The sequence below is a fragment of the Macaca nemestrina genome, chromosome 13 (genome assembly GCF_043159975.1).
Source record: "Macaca nemestrina isolate mMacNem1 chromosome 13, mMacNem.hap1, whole genome shotgun sequence".
Taxonomy (NCBI): domain Eukaryota; kingdom Metazoa; phylum Chordata; class Mammalia; order Primates; family Cercopithecidae; genus Macaca; species Macaca nemestrina.
Window position 1 is genome coordinate 27,644,433 of NC_092137.1, and position 18,072 is coordinate 27,662,504.

The 18,072-nt window shown below is 41.9% G+C and overlaps 2 protein-coding genes across 6 annotated transcripts in view; one reads left to right on the forward strand and one right to left on the reverse strand.

The window, feature by feature from the left end:
• Window positions 1-509: 509 nt before the first annotated feature.
• LOC105479738 (SPT7 like, STAGA complex subunit gamma) lies at window positions 510-12,546 on the reverse strand. 5 transcript variants are annotated; one of them, XM_011737913.2, is made up of 6 exons: window positions 12,139-12,546; window positions 10,796-10,898; window positions 9,598-10,002; window positions 5,687-6,011; window positions 3,410-3,647; window positions 510-1,793 (listed from the first exon to the last, which is right to left on the reverse strand). In XM_011737913.2, the coding sequence occupies exons 2-6, from the start codon at window positions 10,807-10,809 to the stop codon at window positions 1,531-1,533; spliced, it is 1,245 nt and encodes a 414-aa protein (XP_011736215.1). In that variant the 5' UTR covers window positions 10,810-10,898; window positions 12,139-12,546; the 3' UTR covers window positions 510-1,530. The 5 variants fall into 5 exon arrangements, with proteins under 5 accessions (XP_011736215.1, XP_011736217.1, XP_011736216.1 ...); XM_011737915.3 differs by having other exon boundaries at window positions 9,598-10,215; XM_011737914.2 differs by having other exon boundaries at window positions 11,953-12,546.
• The window catches only part of SLC4A1A (solute carrier family 4 member 1 adaptor protein), a 31,713-nt gene continuing 26,156 nt past the window's right edge, over window positions 12,516-18,072 (forward strand). The window contains exons 1-5 of the mRNA XM_011737918.3: window positions 12,516-13,189; window positions 13,736-13,931; window positions 16,157-16,279; window positions 17,394-17,454; window positions 17,793-17,932. Of these exons, the coding sequence (XP_011736220.1) occupies window positions 12,536-13,189; window positions 13,736-13,931; window positions 16,157-16,279; window positions 17,394-17,454; window positions 17,793-17,932 (1,174 nt within the window). The 5' untranslated portion in view covers window positions 12,516-12,535. The remainder of the gene's footprint in view (window positions 13,190-13,735; window positions 13,932-16,156; window positions 16,280-17,393; window positions 17,455-17,792; window positions 17,933-18,072) is intronic.

Here is an 18,072-nt window from a genome sequence, read left to right on the forward strand (position 1 = left end):
TGGTGGAACCCCATTTCTACTAAAAATACAAAAATTAGCTGGGTGTGGTGGCACGTGTGTGTAATCCCAGCTACTCAGGAGGCTGAAGCAGGAGAGTAGCTTGAACCCGGAAGGCAGAGGCTGCAGTGAGCCAAGACTGCACCATTGCACTCCAGCCTGGGTGATAGAGCAAGACTCCATCTCAAAAATAAATAAATAATTTTTAAAAAAGACTGTGACAGAAAGGGTTTAGATAAATGTGCTAAAGAGTTACAACTGGCAAATGTATAAATTATATGTTAAACTATAACCTCATTTTAGTTCTATCATATTCATTCTCAGTAATACCTGGGACATTTAAGGCATTCAATAATGAATTAAAGCTGTGCCTTATTTTGGTCTATATTAAAGGAGTGGTCTAAATTTTACAAGATGTATTCTGCATCAGAAAACCAAACTTCAGCAGTTTTACATGTTGGCATCCATTACCAAGGCATGAAGCAACACATTTGCTAATTATTCCTAATCACTACAGTGCTACAACATTTACTTAATAAATACTGATTCGGTACTTAAATGTACAGATAGTCTGATGGATGAGTAACCACAGTTACATTGTTCAGGACAATGATATAAAGTTGAAAGGTGCATATTACTATGCTTTAAAGGCTGCCTTTACAGTAGCAGAAGCAAAGTGTGCTTAATGGACTGCTGTCCTCTGATGACCAAGCAAATGCAACAAATGAAATATGCACAAGGTTGTCCTTGGACAGTACTTGTTTGCTTTGCTCACAAAGGAGAAAAGGAAAGAAACAACTGAAAATATGTATATGGTGAAAATATGTGAGTCTGAGCAGAAATAACAAAGGCCAAAAGGATGAGGATAGATGGAATAAATCTAGAGAAGAATATGTGGATGATAGGAGAGAGCTGTCTGAATAAGCAAAAGGCTGTCACTGTAGACCTCTGATCTTATAAATAAGACACTTCAAAAGCAGCAAAAACAGTTTTAAGAAGGTGACTAACAGATAAGGTATGTTGTGTTTCGCTATTTCCTGTTAGGTATTAGTAATGGATTCCCAACGACCTGAGCCAAAAATGAATCAAGTTAAATGAAAACTGACATCTGATATGAGCATATATTATGAGTCTATTCAAGCACAGTTTTGAAGTTAGCAAACACCTAAATCCTCACATCTCTGTAAGGTAGGTCAAAGAAGTATGATTCTCAGTTGTACAAGAGAAATGGCTGTAGAGAAGCTAAGTAACATGTCTAGTCATAGTTAAGACAACAGTCGAGGACGGTGCTTTGCTTTGATTGCCATGCCAGCATCATATTTCATCTGTGAAAGGTGGCTTGGTTGTGGAAAACTATAAATGCAAAAGTAAAATGCAACCTTGTTTGGTGATGTCCAGGTCCTCTGGAATAAGGAAAAACCACTTGTGTTTAAGAACAGGAGTCAAATCAATTTTTATGGAAACAGATTCTAATACAAAAACGTTTTCTGTTGGGTCTAGTAGGTCTGGACAAAAAATCTCCCTCTTTTCCTTTTATATTTTCCTCATCCTCTTCTTGCAGCGCTGGTTGAAAACAGGGGAGGACCCCATGAGGCTGTCAGTGGAGTGGGAACCATAGCTGCTATCTGAGTCATCAGGGCTCTGAGGAATCCCAGCTTCACTCATGCCTGACATGGGCTCCTCGAAGACATCGCTGCCCAGCACACCATGCCCAGAGACATTGCCTTCTTCACTCTCTTGAGGCTCCATTTTCACATGGGCCAGATTCCAAAGAGGAGAAGCATTTACCTCTGCACCTAGAAAGAGAGGAAAGGTGGACATACACCTTGTGGTAAGCCAAGTGTAGAACAAAGTAGAGTAAATATATCACTCAGGACCAACTAATATTCTTTGAGCTCAGTTTTCACTCTGATTCTGTACTTGTCAGGAGAATATGGTTGTTATTCTCTGCTTCAAAAAGTTAACCATCACAAAAAATTACCAGCTCTGATTATCTTCTTTTCCATTTCTTCTACCTTTCTTTCCTCTACCTCACCCACTCCCATTTTCCCTAAACCAGGGAAGTGAAGCTAGGCAGGTGGAAAGATCCCCCGTCTCACAGCCCAAAGACATGCACAACCACAGGCCTTGTTCAGCTCTTTAGTTTGCCTGTCCTTCCTTCCTTTTATGGGGCCATCTTGTTTTCCTGCCTTTTGTTTGGGTCTCTGGTCATCTCTCACATTATGAAAAGGTAACGGTCACTACATAATGCTAACAACAGTTCTCCACCTGGTGTCCTTTGAAGAGACATGGTCCCGAAGTCCGTAACAATTTCTCTTTGGCTCTCCCATCTCTCTATGTGTTCTAGCAATGCTGCTCTCTTATGGTTATTCTTCCATAGTGAAAGGCTGTCTGCCCAACACTTTTAAAAGTACGACCTAATTCCATTTAGACCGCATTTGAGGATTTGCTATTTGAGTCATTTGTGCATTGATGAAATGACAATTTTTATGTGTAAATAACTGAGTGCCCAGGCTAATTGGCAACCTAACTGACACATAACCAGTTAGTTGTCCTGGCTCCTAAGGTAATCACAGAGCCTGGAAAAAGAAGCCAGATACCTCTAACTGGGAAGCCTTTTTTTTTTGTTTTGAGACGGAGTCTTGCTCTGTCGCCCAGGCTGGAGTGCAGTGGCACAATCTTGGCTCATTGCAAGCTCAGCCTCCGGGGTTCACGCCATTCTCCTGCCTCAGCCTCCCGAGTAGCTGGGACTACAGGTGCCCACCATCATGCCTGGCAAATTTTTTGTATTTTTAGTAGAGACGGGGTTTCACCATGTTAGCCAGGATGGTCTCGATCTCCTGACCTCATGATCCGCCTGCCTCGGCCTCCCAAAGTGCTGGGATTACAGGCATAAGCGACCACACCTGGCCGGACGCCCTATTTCAGTGTCTTTCATCTTCCATTTGTTAAGAGTACTTTAGCAGGGAAGCAAAACTCTGAGAACATCCTTGAGCAATTACCACTCTCCCATCTATCTGGCAGCTGTCTTATTCAATGAAGTACAAGCATCAGGAAGGACCAATACAGAATACTAAAAAAAAAATACTGAAGGAGGAAGGGGATAGCTTCCCAACCAGCTGGATCAGCTGAATCAGCCTTGGTAATCAACAGGACAACACTTATTGCATTTACATCTTAACTAGGGATTATTTTAAAGAATGCCTGTAAAGCTGCTAATCCTCTCTTCACTAATTAGAAAGAGAAGAATGCTGAGATCTCTAGATAGGTGAAACTGTATTCATTTTAGGACTTTCCATTGTGTCCACTGCTGCTTTTGTTCTTCTACTTCTTGAGCTTGATTCCAAAAAGTGAAAAGTACTGAAATTGGCAGATCTCCCAGAATCAAAATGAGTAAGTTTATTTGTCTTACTTGAAGCCTGTGGTGAAGCTTCAACCTCCAGGTTAGATGGGAAGCGTTCACTCTGAGCCCCAAGCACTCCCATAGGCAGTGACTGGTCTCCAGAAGCAAGGTCAGCCTCCAGCTCCTCACTGACAGGAAAGGTGATGTCGCTCACAGGTTCCTCCTTGATCTTCACAGGTTTCATGTCCTCTGTGGCCTTCTCAGGATTGACAATCCTTTCATATTCTTCAGAGAGTTGCTTACTAATCTGTTGGCAAGCAAGAGTCAATTTTCCAAGGAAATGTTAAAAGCAAGTTGTATAGTCAGCTTGTGACATCCCATGGAGAAGCCAACAGAACACGAATAACAGAATTTTAAAACATTCACTGCCAATGGTAGGGATTTGTTTAAGGTGTTGAGTTTGCATTTATGAGTGATAGAAATATGTAAAGAAAATTGGTTTGGCAGAGAATGTGTATGTCATTAATTAAAAGTAACATAAAGGTAGCCGGGCGTGATGCTCACACCTGTAATCCCAGCACTTTGGGAGGATGAGGCGGGTGGATCACCTGAGGTCGGGATTTCAAGACCAGCCTGACCAATATGGAGAAACCCCATCTCTACTAAAAATACAAAACTAGCCGGGTATGGTGGCACATGCCTGTAATCCCAGCTACTTGAGAGGCTGAGGCAGGAGAATCGCTTGAACCCAGGAGGCGGAGGTTGCGGTGAGCCAAGATTGCGCCACTGCACTCCAGCCTGGGTGACAAGAGCAAAACTCCGTCTCAAAAAAAAAAAAAAAAAAGTAACATAAAGGTAAAAAAAAAGTGTTAAAACAGAACTGGGACAAAAGATTACATTTTTTTTTGGCTATAAAAATTAACAGGAGGCTGGGCACAGTCATTCACACCTGTCATCCCGGTACTTTGGGAGGCCAAGGCGGGAGGACCACTTGAGACCAGCTTGGGCAACATCTAGTGAGATCCTATCTCTACAAAAAAAAAAAAAGAGCTGGGCATGGTGGTTCACATCTGTGGTCTTAGCTACTTGGGAGGCTGAGGTGGAACGATCACTTGAGCCTAGCAGGTTAAGGCTGTAGTGAGCTGTGATTGTGCCACTGCACTCCAGCCCAGGAACCCTGTCTAAAAAGAGGAAAAACAAATTGACATATGTATCCTAGGTGAATAATCAATGGTGTGGGAAATCTGGATCACTTAGCAAAGACTTTTCTTGGGTGTTAAATATTTTAGACCTGCAGAGACTGAAATAGTGAACAAATGACTTAAGAGCACAAGGGCTGAAGACGTTAGCTGGTTCCAACCAAAATCACCCCTCACCAACCCATCCTCCAGGCAATATCATTTTACTTTTTTTCATGGCACTTAACATTATACAAAATTGTATTTTTGTAAGTATGTGCTTAGAGACAGCTAAGTCTTGCTATATTGCCCAGGCTGGCCTTAAACTTCTGGCCTCAAACAATCCTCCCACCTCAGCCTCCCAAGCAGCTATATTAGAGATACATATTACAATTCTAGTCAAACCATTATATTAGCTGCTTGGGAGGCTGAGGCGGGAGGATTGCCAGTAGGAGATCTATGTTTTCTTTTCTTTTTTTTTCAGACAGGGTCTTGCTCTGTCACCCAGGTTGGAGTGCAATGGCACAATCATGGCTCGCAGCAGCCTTAACTTCCTGGTCTCAAGTGATCTCACCTCACACTCCCGCGTAGCTGAGACCACAGGCATGAGCCACCATGTCCAGCTAATTTTTATTTTTAAATTTTCTATAGAGATGGGGGTCTCACTATATTGTCCAGGCTGGTCTTGAACTCCTGGCCTCAAGCAATCCTCCCACCTCAGCTTCCCAAGTAGCTGGGATTACAGGTATGTGCCATCATGCCTAGCTCCTGAAATTGTTTTGATCATTTTTTGTTGACTTGTGTTTGTTTCCCTTCAAAAACAATGTACGCTCAGGTAACTTAGTAACTGCTGAATCCCACAATGCTTGACTCTCAACAGGCACTCAATAAATACTTGATGAATAAAGTCAGACTACCTGCATTCTCTCAGATTCCATATACTTGTGGATAGTTTCTTCCAGAGGAAGTATCTGTGAATGTGGCCATTCATTGACTAAAGGAGACCCATTTGGCCAGGAACATCGCTAGGGCCATCATAAAAGTATGTTAAGTTCACTCGGTTCCAAGACTCTGTGCTCTGCACTCTAGACCAAGTGCTGTGGGATCCTGCTGAACACTCCTAGATTGCACAGACATCTGTGCCCACTTTTCAACAGGGTCGCCTCACCTGTAGCATGTAACTGTGATAGTCCTTGATGCGGTGCTGCCAGAACTTCTGGAGGGAGAGCACACTGCCGATACCCACTTCATGGAATACCTGCTCCATCACATCTGGAAAAGGAGTCTGTCCCAGCCGGGCCTCCCGGTCCACAGCAAAACGCAACAACTTGGTAAACTTAAGGCAATACTCATGTGCCACATCAGTTAGGGTCTCCAGGACACTTTCATTAGCACAGTCAAAGCCTGCGTGGGCCAGGATTGTGGCCACTGCCTGGTAAAGGAGCTGCCGACAGGAGTGCCAGCTGAGTTCAGTCACAGGTTCCCCTTTCCCACTGAAAGTGGAGATATGATGGTGTTATTAATGTTCTTGCAAAGGGGTGACCTCACCTGTCTCCCCAGGAGTTTTGCAATTCCAGTCAAGCCACTAGCCTAGCTTTCCAGGGAAATTCTATCCAAGTTACATAGCTCAGTTTCATCCTGCTGCTATCAGGACATGTCTTAGCAACCCATGGTTATATCTTTGAGCTCCTCCAAAGACATAGTTTGAATAGGCAATACATGTCTATAATACACAGTCCAAAAGGATATCTAGTGAAAAGAAAGTTTCCTTCTAGCAACTGTTAAATTTTGATCACTTTTAGGATTAAGTTTAACAGTATAGCCCAGACACTGCTCAGTGATGCTCTAATTATTTTACCACAACCTAGTTTTCATACATGCTGGGCAATATATTAATACAAACTTCTAGAAATTCGCAGTTCCAATAAAGAGATTCTTCACAGCTTGCCAGGAGTTTAAGATTCTTAGATTCTTATACAATTACAAGGGACCATTTCAAAACAGGTAAGGCAACTCAATTTTATAAAAGCAATTTAAAACGTATATAGCTTATAAAGCATTTTCATCCTATCCTGTGTTGTGCAATGGGTAGGGTCTGCATTATTATTATTTCTATTTGCCAGGAGAGGAAACAGGTTCGGAAGGGCTGACTTGCCAAAATTTGTTTACATGTTATTAATAAGTGGTAAAGCTTCTGACTCCAGAAACTGTATCCTTCATAATACACCATTTTGCCCCAATCACCACTACAGAAATCTTAATATTTCTAAGAAAAAATTTAAGAAAGCTATTTGATCTAAAAATAACTTAAGAAGCTTTTAATAATTTACCCATCTCTTGAAATTTCCTATTGGCTTCTGCCTATCCCTGACAAAGGAATTTATTTTACCAATAAAAATAAAATAGAGCACAGAAAATCATATTTCCCTGGTTCATACTTGGCATGTGTCATCACGCACTGTACAAAAGTACCCGAGGGGTTATCCACCCACTAAACCCTGACCTGTTCAATAGCAACTATTGCAGTTTACATAATAGTTTTGAGAATAAGACAATTAATTGCCAAGTAACTTCATTTACTATCGTCATCATTTCTATGGCCAGTGTCTCTGGGCCAAAAGCTAAAGGCCTCAGAGGTACCTAATAAACAGAGACAACTAAACCAATATCACTTTCCTAGAATAATATGTGGACCTCTTTCAAAGGAAAATAATTTTTTGGTGCCCTCATAGCTGATGTGAATTATTTTTGTTATACAGTTTCTTAAATATGTATAAAATAAAACCATGTAAAAACTTTTGATGGTTATGGCTCTTACTAACACTACAAATTTGATACAAAACTAAAAATGAATAAATAACAGTATCAATTTAATATGATAGATAACATTATGTTGTTGAAATTAAATTGCCCTCAGTATGTGAATACAGTATTGATCACCACAGAGCAAGTTTTTTGAGTTGGGCATGTCTATGCTAGCATATATTTGCTGTGTATATAATAACAGTTATGCCTCCCCTTTTCATTATTCCAGTGACTTCAGAACTTTTTATTACAGTGGACCTTGATATAATCTGGCCTTCACCTGGCCCAACTGCAATGCAACCCTTACGTATTTAGTCTATTTCTGTACTTTTCTCGTTAGTTTGGGAACCATTAAAATAGTATTATTGGTGGCCGGGCGCGGTGGCTCAAGCCTGTAATCCCAGCACTTTGGGAGGCCGAGACGGGTTGATCACGAGGTCAGGAGATCGAGACCATCCTGGCTAACACGGTGAAACCCCGTCTCTACTAAAAAATACAAAAAACTAGCCGAGCGAAGTGGCAGGTGCCTGTAGTCCCAGCTACTCGGGAGGCTGAGGCAGGAGAATGGTGTGAACCCGAGAGGAGGAGCTTGCAGTGAGCTGAGATCCGGCCACTACACTCCAGCCTGGGTGACAGAGCAAGACTTCGTCTCAAAAAAAAAAAAAAAAAATAGTATTATTGGCAACAGGTAGATGTAATAAATAACATATAATATCACTTGTGTAGTATTCTTGCCAAACATATTTAATCTGAATCTAATCTTGAGGAGATAATCAGCAAATCCAGTAATTGTGACATTCTACAAGTGACCTGAACTCATAAGACTCTAAAGAGGCATAACAACCAGATACAATGCATGAATCTTTGTTAGGTCCTGGACTCGGGGCGGGGGAAGATATTTACAAAAGATAATTGGAAGAATGTGAATATGAACTTATTAAGTAGTATTTAATGTTCATTTACTTTGGTGTGTTGATGGTATTATGATTATTCAGGAAAATTTCCTTATTCTTAGGATATGCATGCTGAGGAATTTAGGGGTGAAATATGGTGATGTCTGCAACTTCCTTTAAAATGTTTGGGGGAAAATGTGTGCATATACAAGTATGCATATATGTATGTGTATGTGTGTATATATGTGTATACACACACATGTGAGAAAGTAAATGTGGCAAAATGTTAAACATTGGTGAATCATGGTGAAGGGTATTTGGATGTTTGTTGACTACAACTTACACATTTCTGTAGGTTTGGCAAATTTCAAAATGAAAAGAAAAAAAGTAATTGTTTGGCATGAAATATAACTTGCACACTGACATCTAGTAGCAGCTCTAGGTTACAAGGCAGTCCCCTTCAGAGGATGTGGAGCAGGGCTTCTCAAACTTAAATGCACATACAAATCTCCTGGAGATCTTGTTAAAATGCAGATTCTGATTCAGCAGGACTGGATGAGGCCTGAGATTCTGCATTTCTAAAAACCTCCCAGGTGATGTTGATGCTGCAGATCTTGGATCAGATATTGAGTAGCAGGGATCAATAATATTTTTATATTATTCTTTTTTTTTTTTTTTTTCCCGACAGGGTCTCAGTCACCCAGACTGGAGTGCAGTGGAGCAATCTGCAATCTCTGCCTCCCCTGGGTTCAAGTGATTCTCGTGCCTCAGCCACTACACCTGATTAATTTTTGTATTTTTAGTAGAGATGGGGTTTCCCCATGTTGGCCAGGCTGATTTTGAACTCCTGGCCTCAAGTGATCCACCCACCTTGGCTTCCTAAAGTGTTGGGATTACAGGCTTGAGCCACTGTGCTCAGCTTATATTATTATTTCTTAAACTATGTTATCAAAATGAAAACACACAATTTAAAGATTTTTGTATAGACTTGTGGATTCCTAAAAATACCAGAATAAGTCCATGAATCCCAATTTGAAGACACCGAGTTAAACCCATAATATATTTTTTATATTAAAGAGAAAGACTAGATCCTAAGAACTATGAGGCCATGGCCTTTTTTACATACCAGTGTATTACCCTGCTCCTAGTAAAGTGCTTGGCACATAGTAAGCACTCAAAAAATTAAAAAATACAGACCCTGAATTCTGAAGACTGGCATTCAAAACTTAGACATCTCACTAATTACCTGAGAAACCTTGGCCAAGTCAATTACTCTTATCCTCATTTTCCTCGCGTGGAAATGGAAATGCTATTACAAGCTTAACAGGGTTGTTGGGAAGATGACTTGAGAAAAGTAAGATACAGCAAAGCCTTGCCTTACCGATAAAAGTCACTCTCTGGGTCACTGTGCCGGATCTGGAATGGTGCATTGGGATTTTTACAATCTAAAGGCAGGAGGTCATCAGGGAGAGGAGGTGACCCAGGGCACGAGGGAAGAGGTTCACTCTCTTCAGTTTTTACACCTTCTGTCTGCTGCTGATTCTGGGCCTGCGCTGTGGCAATAAGGTTGCGAAGTCGTCGGTTGTGCTGAATCAACTGAATCGTATGGATGGTGAGACTACATGGCTCTGAGGGGATGTCCAGCATAGTGGGGGGCTTCGGCTTGTTGGCTGAGGGTTGGTGCAGGGGTGGGTCATGGACTTCCACCAGACGGAACTCCCGTGGGAGCAAATCAAAGGAACTTCTGTTGGTCTGGCTTGATGATATTGGTATCTCTCCCCAGTATCTCAACATTTTGGAATAAGAAGAGAAGAGGTCTCAGGATAAATGTAGATGATAACCTAAAAGTAATGTGTTCAAATCCTGGCAACTTTAGATTATAGGCTTCTGTAGTGAAAAATATGAGGTCTAGCCAGTTATTTATGTAAACAGCAGGCTATTTGTGACCACTTAGAAAAATGTCAGTGTCAGCAAAACTGTAGGACCAAAGATGTTCTCCCTAAACAAGAGAAATGTAACTGTTAGATGCTGGTTATTGTCATACTATGACAATTCCTACTACACTGAACCACAGGGTAGAATTTGGGTCATTAGTAGACCAATAGCTACAACAGCATCTGGAGCTCTAGTATCCCTATTTCCATCTCACTCACTAACTCATTACCAGAACTACCATCATGCTCAATCCTGAACAATAAGCAAGGCCTGATAAAGTATCTTGATACATCTGTGCTGGATCAATAGGAGAAAAGCAAGTAGCGTTAAAGATAGTAAGAAGTAGTTCTTATTATGTGTATCTTAGGCATGGTCCTGCTGGAAAAATTTATGAACCACTAATATAAATGGCATTATGCTTTCAACTTTTGCAATATAGAATGTGAGGAATGTGAGAGATTTCTGCTGCCTCCTAATTGGTATCCCTTCCTCCAATCTCTCTTTGTATGTAATCTATTCTCTACACTGCTGCTAGACTTACTCTTTTTAAAACTTAAATCTAATGGCTTCCCATTGCCTACTGGAAAAAGTCAGAATTCCTTGGCTTATGATTCAACAAAATTCACAATCTGGTTTCAACTCACCTTTGCAGATTCATTGTCCATATGTCTCTTCAAGTTCAACAAACATTTATCAAATGCCTGGCATTCTGTGCGGGTCAAAGACTGATAATGTGAGATCCTTGCCCTGAGGTGAGGAAGAGAAACAGAAGCAGAATATTTCAATATGAAAGTACGTGGTAAGTACTGTTCTAGAGGTATATGGACCTGGGGTAGTGGAAGCACAAAGGAGGAACTCCCTGGGTGAAATGACTACCTTTGTTCTAACAACGTTATACTACTCAGTTTCTTGAGAATGCTGTCCATTTCCACAGTTGACACTTCCAGCTGTGAACTCTGCCAGAAATGCTCTGCCAACCCTGCACATCCCTGGCAGACTCATATTCATTTTTAAGTACAGCATAAGTCCCCACCCTCCGTCATTTCCCCAGTGCATCTCCCTTTCTCTATTCTCACAGTGCTTTGCATGTCTACGTCACAGCATTTATCTTTGGATTTTAATTAGTACTTATCACAATAGATTTTTTCCTCCCATCTATTTCTTATGGCCATGGTCTTGTTACAGGGCCAGGCACAGAGAAATATCTATCTGGCATTTGTTGAATGTTTACTATATACCAGACTTCACCTTTTTTGTTTGTTTCTTTTTTGAGACAGGGTCTCACTCTGTAGCCCAGGCTGGAGTGCAGTGGTACAATCATAGTTCACTGCAGCCTCAACCTCCTGGGCCCAAGAAATTCTCCCATCTCAGCCTCTGGAGTAGCTGGGACTACAGCCGTGCGCCAGTATCTTTTTTTTTTTTTTTTTTTTTTTGGCGAGACAGGGTCTGGCCATGTTGCCCAGAGGGCCCCTCTGGAACTCCTGGGCTCAAGCAACCCTCCCGCCTCAGCCTCCTGAAATGTTGGGATTACAGGCATGAGCCACCGTTCCGGCTGACATTTATTGTTTAATTCAATTCTTCCAACAACCCTATGAAGCTAATAATCTTATCCCCATTTTTCAGAGTGAGGGCTGAGGCCTAGTGTCTTGCCCAATGTCACAAATGGCGAGGTCGAAAATCGAGTCTCCAGAGTCTGCACTCTTAACCACTAAACTATTCTGCCTTAATAATTAATTTCAGAAAAAAATAAATGAATGAACGAAATAAAAAAAAAAAAAGTCGCCCTCTTCCCTTACTTTACCGAAAGGAGCAGGAAGAACAGGCACTGAGCCCAAGGAATGCCCAAGTCCCTCCAGGGGTTTTCTCGGTCACGGTCCGCCGGCGCAGGCGCCTATCAGAGGGTCCTGAGGTCGCCTGCTGTCCAGAGCAGCCGGAAAAAGGGGAGGTCTGGACCTGAACCGAGACAAGGAGGTACCACACTACTCACTGCTGCCTCACAGAGCGGGCTGGGCGGCTGTCTGGACCCCGAGAGGCCTGAGGCAAGGGTCGCGTCAAGCCCCAAAAGCTGGTTTGTTGATTAGTGAGCTAAGACCGCCGGAAGCGCTTCTTCTCACTGAAGCTATGCAACAGGAAGTCATTACGATCTCGTTGTAACCTCTAAAGATGTCCCCGTTCTGCACAGCCTCCCGATAACCGTTTTTTCTCGTATTATGACCTTCTCGCGTTAGCACCAATTTGCAACTCTCTAGGTCGTGAAGGAGCAACTTCACCACCGCCGCCTGCAGACGCCACTGGGAGCTTGGGAGAGTGGGACGTGTACAGGAACGTAAAGACCGAAGGGTGAGGTTTCGAAGGAGCGGATTTCGAGGTTGCACTGATTGAGGATGGCTGACTTTCTCTCTCAGTCAGAGCCGCTGGCATCGCAAGAGCTCAGTGGGGACTTCAAGAAGCCAGCTCTGCTGGTGCCCGCAGCGGCGCGGAGTAAGGCCCCGGCCACCAGTTCTTCAAACCCTGAGGAGGTGCAGAAGGAAGGGCCCACTGCCCCCAGTTCTGGGGAGCCCGACGTCCCTCCTCCTCAGCCGGACTGCGGGGATTTTAGGAGTCTACAGGAGGAGCAGTCGCGCCCCCCGACAGCGGTTTCTTCCTCTGGCGGTCCAGCCCGGGCTCCCCCCTACCAGGAGCCTCCATGGGGTGGCCCTGCCACAGCCCCCTACAGCTTAGAGACCCTGAAGGGCGGCGCTATCCTTGGCACCCGTAGCTTGAAAGGGACGAGTTACTGCCTTTTCGGGAGGCTGTCTGGCTGCGACGTGTGCTTGGAGCACCCTTCGGTGTCTCGGTACCACGCAGTACTGCAGCACAGGGCGTCCGGCCCTGACGGAGAATGCGACAGCAACGGGCCGGGCTTCTACCTCTACGATCTGGGAAGCACCCATGGCACTTTTCTCAACAAAACTCGCATCCCACCTCGCACCTACTGTCGAGTCCACGTTGGACATGTTGTTCGCTTCGGAGGCAGCACCCGGCTCTTTATCCTGCAGGTAGGTAGAAAAACCTAGAATGAAATCTCGGGCTCATTGGGCTGCGTTCTTGTGCTTCTTAAGCTTTTGATGAGGAAGAAGAATCTCCCATTCAGCGATTACAAAAGTGAAGGAATCAAGTCTGGCCTATCATCTCCAGAGTGCTGTACACATTGCCGTATTTATGAAAGTCATGTTCACAATCCCGAACTCTAAAATAGTTTTTTTTGTTTGTTTGTTTGATTTTTGGCCAGGTGCGGTGGCACGCGCCTGTAATCCCAACACTTTGGGAGGCCCAGGCGGGAGGATCGCTTTAGCCCAGGAGTTTGAGAGGAGGCTGGGCAACATGGCAAGACCCTGTCTCTAAAAAAAAAAAAAAAAAAAATTAATTAGCCAGGCATCATGGTCCCAGCTACTCGGGAGGCTGAGATGGGAGGATCACCTGAGCCAGGAGGTCAAGGCTGCAGTGAGGCGTATTCCAGCCACTGCACTCCAGTGCAGCCTAGGCGACAGAGCAAGACCCTGTCTCTAAATAAATAAATAACCTTTTTTTCCTTGGTTCATCAGGGACCAGAGGAAGACCGAGAGGCAGAATCCGAGTTAACAGTAACGCAGTTGAAGGAATTGCGCAAGCAGCAACAAATATTGTTGGAGAAGAAGATGCTGGGAGAAGACTCAGATGAAGAAGAGGAAATGGATACCTCTGAAAGGAAGATAAATGCTGGTAGCCAAGATGATGAGATGGGTTGCACCTGGGGAATGGGTAAGAAATTAAAATTGCTGCCGGAGGTTAATATTTTACGTTCATTACTAGTGGTACCCTTAAATGTTTTTCTAAATCATACAGCTTTTCATGGGTCACATGAGGTAACCAAAACCCGGAGTGATTCATTAACTTTACTGATGTAAAGAAATTGACTTATAGGCACTTTGGATTTTTTAAAAAATTGTTTTTAATGCACTCTGTTGTTCAAAACTTGTCCTAAGCATAAAATTATTATTTTTACAATTCTAAAATTTTTTATTTATTAAGTACTGACCTTGTGCTATGTGATTATCATTGGAGGGGGTGGAACTCTATTCAATCAAATAAATGGGATGTTATTCAATATAGGATATTCTCTTGAATTTTTTGTACTTTGTGAAAATATCCTGAAATGTGGAATATCTAATCAGAGAAAGCTGGTCCCTTAGCCAGCCAAAATAATAAACTTTCTTTAACACCAGATATTTTAGAAAATGGATATTCAGGAGATGGGAGTATAAAAAGGTAGAAGATGGCCTTAATATATAGTTGGGAAGACAGGAGAAGTTACGAAATTACTTGTGCTAAGTGCCAAACAAAAGCTAGAACCATAAGTAAGCTAGAGTGAAAGTTTGGAGAAGAGAGAACAATCACTGGGGGGACTTAGACCTATGTTGTCTAATACGGTAGCCACTAGCCACATGTGGTTACTGAGCACTTGCAGTGTGGCTAGTCCCAATTGACGTGTGCTGTAAATGCAAAATACACACTGAATTTCAAAGACTTAGTCTGAAAAAAAGAATGTAAAATATCTCTCATGATATTTTTATATTGATGACATGCTGAAATGACAATTTTATCTGTTTCTTTTATTTTGTAATGTGGCTAATAGAAAATTTAAGATTATACATACAGCTTTCATTATATTTCCGTTGGACAGCATTGACTTAGATCTTTGGGAAACTTTATTTTTTTTATTTTAGTAAAGACGGGGTTTCGCCATATTGGCCAGGCTGGTCTTGAACTCCTGACCTTGTGATCCACCCTCCTCTCCCCCACTTGGCCTTCCAAAGTGTTGGGATTACAGGCATGAACCACTGCACCCAGCAGGGAAACTTTATAAGCATAAGGATTTTTGAGCTGGAACTTGAAGGAAAGGAAAAGCCTTATGAAGCTGAGTATTGGGATTGGTATTCAGAGTAGGGATTGATGATTTTAAGGAAGTTATGAGTAGACCAGTCTATTTGGCAGATATAAGAAGTATTAGGAAATTATATTGGAAACAAAAGTTAGATATGAGTGTGAGAGAACAAGAATGCCGGACTGAGGAGCTCAAATTTTTTTCCACAATGTGGTAGGTAATTTTACTTTTAAAATATAATAATGGAGAAAAAAAAATTAAGGTGCCATGAAAACAAGTTTTGATTTGTCACACAATTTAGAAAACCTGAATATGCTCATACTGGTGGGTTGTGTTTGTTCCACCCGTTGTCCCTGCGAGTATATATTATTTTTCATCACAGATAAACTACATCTTTTTTTTTTTTTTTTTTTTGGAGACAGAGTCTCACTCTGTCGCCCGGGCTGGGGCTGGAGTGCAGTAGCGCGATCTTGGTTCACTACAACCTCTTCCTCCCAGGTTCAAGCAGTTCTCCTGCCTCAGCCTCCCAAGTAGGTGGGATTACAGGCACCCACCACTATGCCCAGCTAATTTTTTGTATTTTTTTTTTGAGATGGAGTCTCGCTGTGTTGCCCAGGCTGGAGTGCAGTGGCGCCATCTCGGCTTACTGCAAACTCTGCCTCCGGGGCTCACGCCATTCTCCTGCTTCAGCCTCCAGAGTAACTGGGACTACAGGCACCCGCCACCATGCCTGGAGAATTTTTGTATTTTTGGTGGAGATGGGGTTTCACCGTGTTAGCCAGGATGGTCTCGATCTCCTGACCTCATGATCCGCCCGCCTTGGCCTCCCAAAGTGCTGGATTACAGGCGTGAGCCACCACACCTGGCCTAATTTTTTGTATTTTTAGTAGAGATGGGGTTTCACCATGTTGGCCAAGCTGGTCTCAAACTCCTGACCTTGTGATCCACCTGCCTCGGCCTCCCAAGTTGGTGGGATTACAGGTGTGAGCCACCGTGCCCAGCCTAAACTATGTCTTTATGCAGCCTGAAGGAATAGTGGGTATCATTCAAATAGTCTCTTCTCATATCTGATTGTCTTTTCTTTCTTTCCCATATCCTGTAGGAGAAGATGCAGTAGAGGATGATGCTGAAGAGAACCCTATTGTCTTAGAGTTTCAGCAGGAAAGGGAGGCCTTTTATATAAAGGATCCCAAAAAGGCCCTCCAAGGCTTTTTTGACCGAGAAGGTATGTAAACAGATTCTGACCCTACCACTAAAATGTATCCAGAGCAGTATGGTTTTCTAGAGCTTCAGGTTGAGCTTTATACTAAGATATGCTGTAATTTTATTGCTGTCCTTCTTGTTCACTTTTTACTCTTGTGGTCAGTTGCTTTAGGTTTATTTTGAAAATTATTCCTCATTAGTATAGCAGAGGGAAAAAAATCATAAAAATCTTGTTAGTCTTTCTTCTTATCTTAAAAAAAAGAAGTACTTTTTCCTGACTCATCTCATTCTTCTCAAAAGATCCTGGACTTTGGTGGTGGGGAAATTGAGCCAACTTCCTGTAATTTTTTAATTCCAAATTCACCTGATCTTTTGTAATTCTTAACATGGGTTTTGACTTTATATTATATGATTTAAAATTTTTTTCCATAGAGGATTGTTTTGGTAGAAATACTTTGAGAGAATATCTATGTATATGTATGTATATGTGTATATATTTTATATGTATATATAAATAATATATGAAACAGCTGTACACTTAATATCTGTGCTTCTAAAAACCAGGCAACTGTGTTAAAATAACCACTTAAGTCTACAACTTACAAAAGTGAAAGGTACTATACAGTGAACAAAGCTATGTATGGAGAATTGATTACTTTGAGTTTGCTTTTTTCTCTGCCTCAGACTTACTCTAATTTTATTATCAGACGATAATCCCTAGGAATGAGAAGTGAAATGCATTGAAATTTACTGAGTGTAATATGGGAACTTGTTCTTTTTTTGACAGGGTCTCACTCTGTCGCCCAGGCTGGAGTGCAATGGTGCAATCTTGGCTCACTGCAATCTTAACCTCCTGGGTTTAAGCTATCCTCCGGCCTTAGCACCCATAGTAACTGGGACAAAAGGCATGTACCATTATGCCTGGCTAATTTTTGTATTTTTTTGTAGAGATGGGGATTTGCCATGTTACACAGACTGGTCTCACTCTCCTAAACTCAAACTGTCATCCTGCCTCAGCCTCCCAAAGTGTTAGGATAGGAACTTGTTCTTATTTAACATTTGTTCTCATTTCTCATTGTATCAACTAGTAATTTTTGGATTCTATTAAAATTGTTTTGTCTGTCTTTCTCCCACAGGAGAAGAATTAGAATATGAATTTGATGAACAGGGACATAGCACTTGGCTCTGTAGGGTGAGGTATGTTTTTTTCTTATTAATGTTCATTTCTGGAAAATGGCCAATTTCAGGTTTAATGTATGGTTATAGATAACAACCCAAAAAGTAGCTTTCATCTAATTTTAAGCTATTTCTAAATTTGAACCTTCATAGTTTAGTAACCCTTATATTATTGGAGAGTGGGGTGGAATGGGTAAGAAATAGAAAAGATTTTAAATCCAACATTGGCAAGATAGAACAAGATGGATTCAAAGACTAAAAGGCCATCTAAAAAAAATGACTATTATCATAGCATAGTAGTTGTTTTCATGAGAATTGGAGCTTAATGCTGTGCTGTAATTCCCACCAAACCAATGAAGATTACCTGTGGATGATTCAACTGGAAAACAACTGGTGGCTGAGGCCATTCACTCAGGAAAGAAAAAAGAAGCAATGATCCAGTGCTCATTGGAAGCTTGTCGGATTCTTGACACTTTGGGATTGCTTCGGCAGGAAGCAGGTCAGTATATAGGAGCCCTTTTTTTCTAGGAAAAAAAAAGGAAAATTCAACACGAATGGTAATAAAACTTCTTTATGGGGGAATATATAAATTGTACAGAATTTTTTGAAGTGAAAAGAAAACAATTCTCAATACCCTAA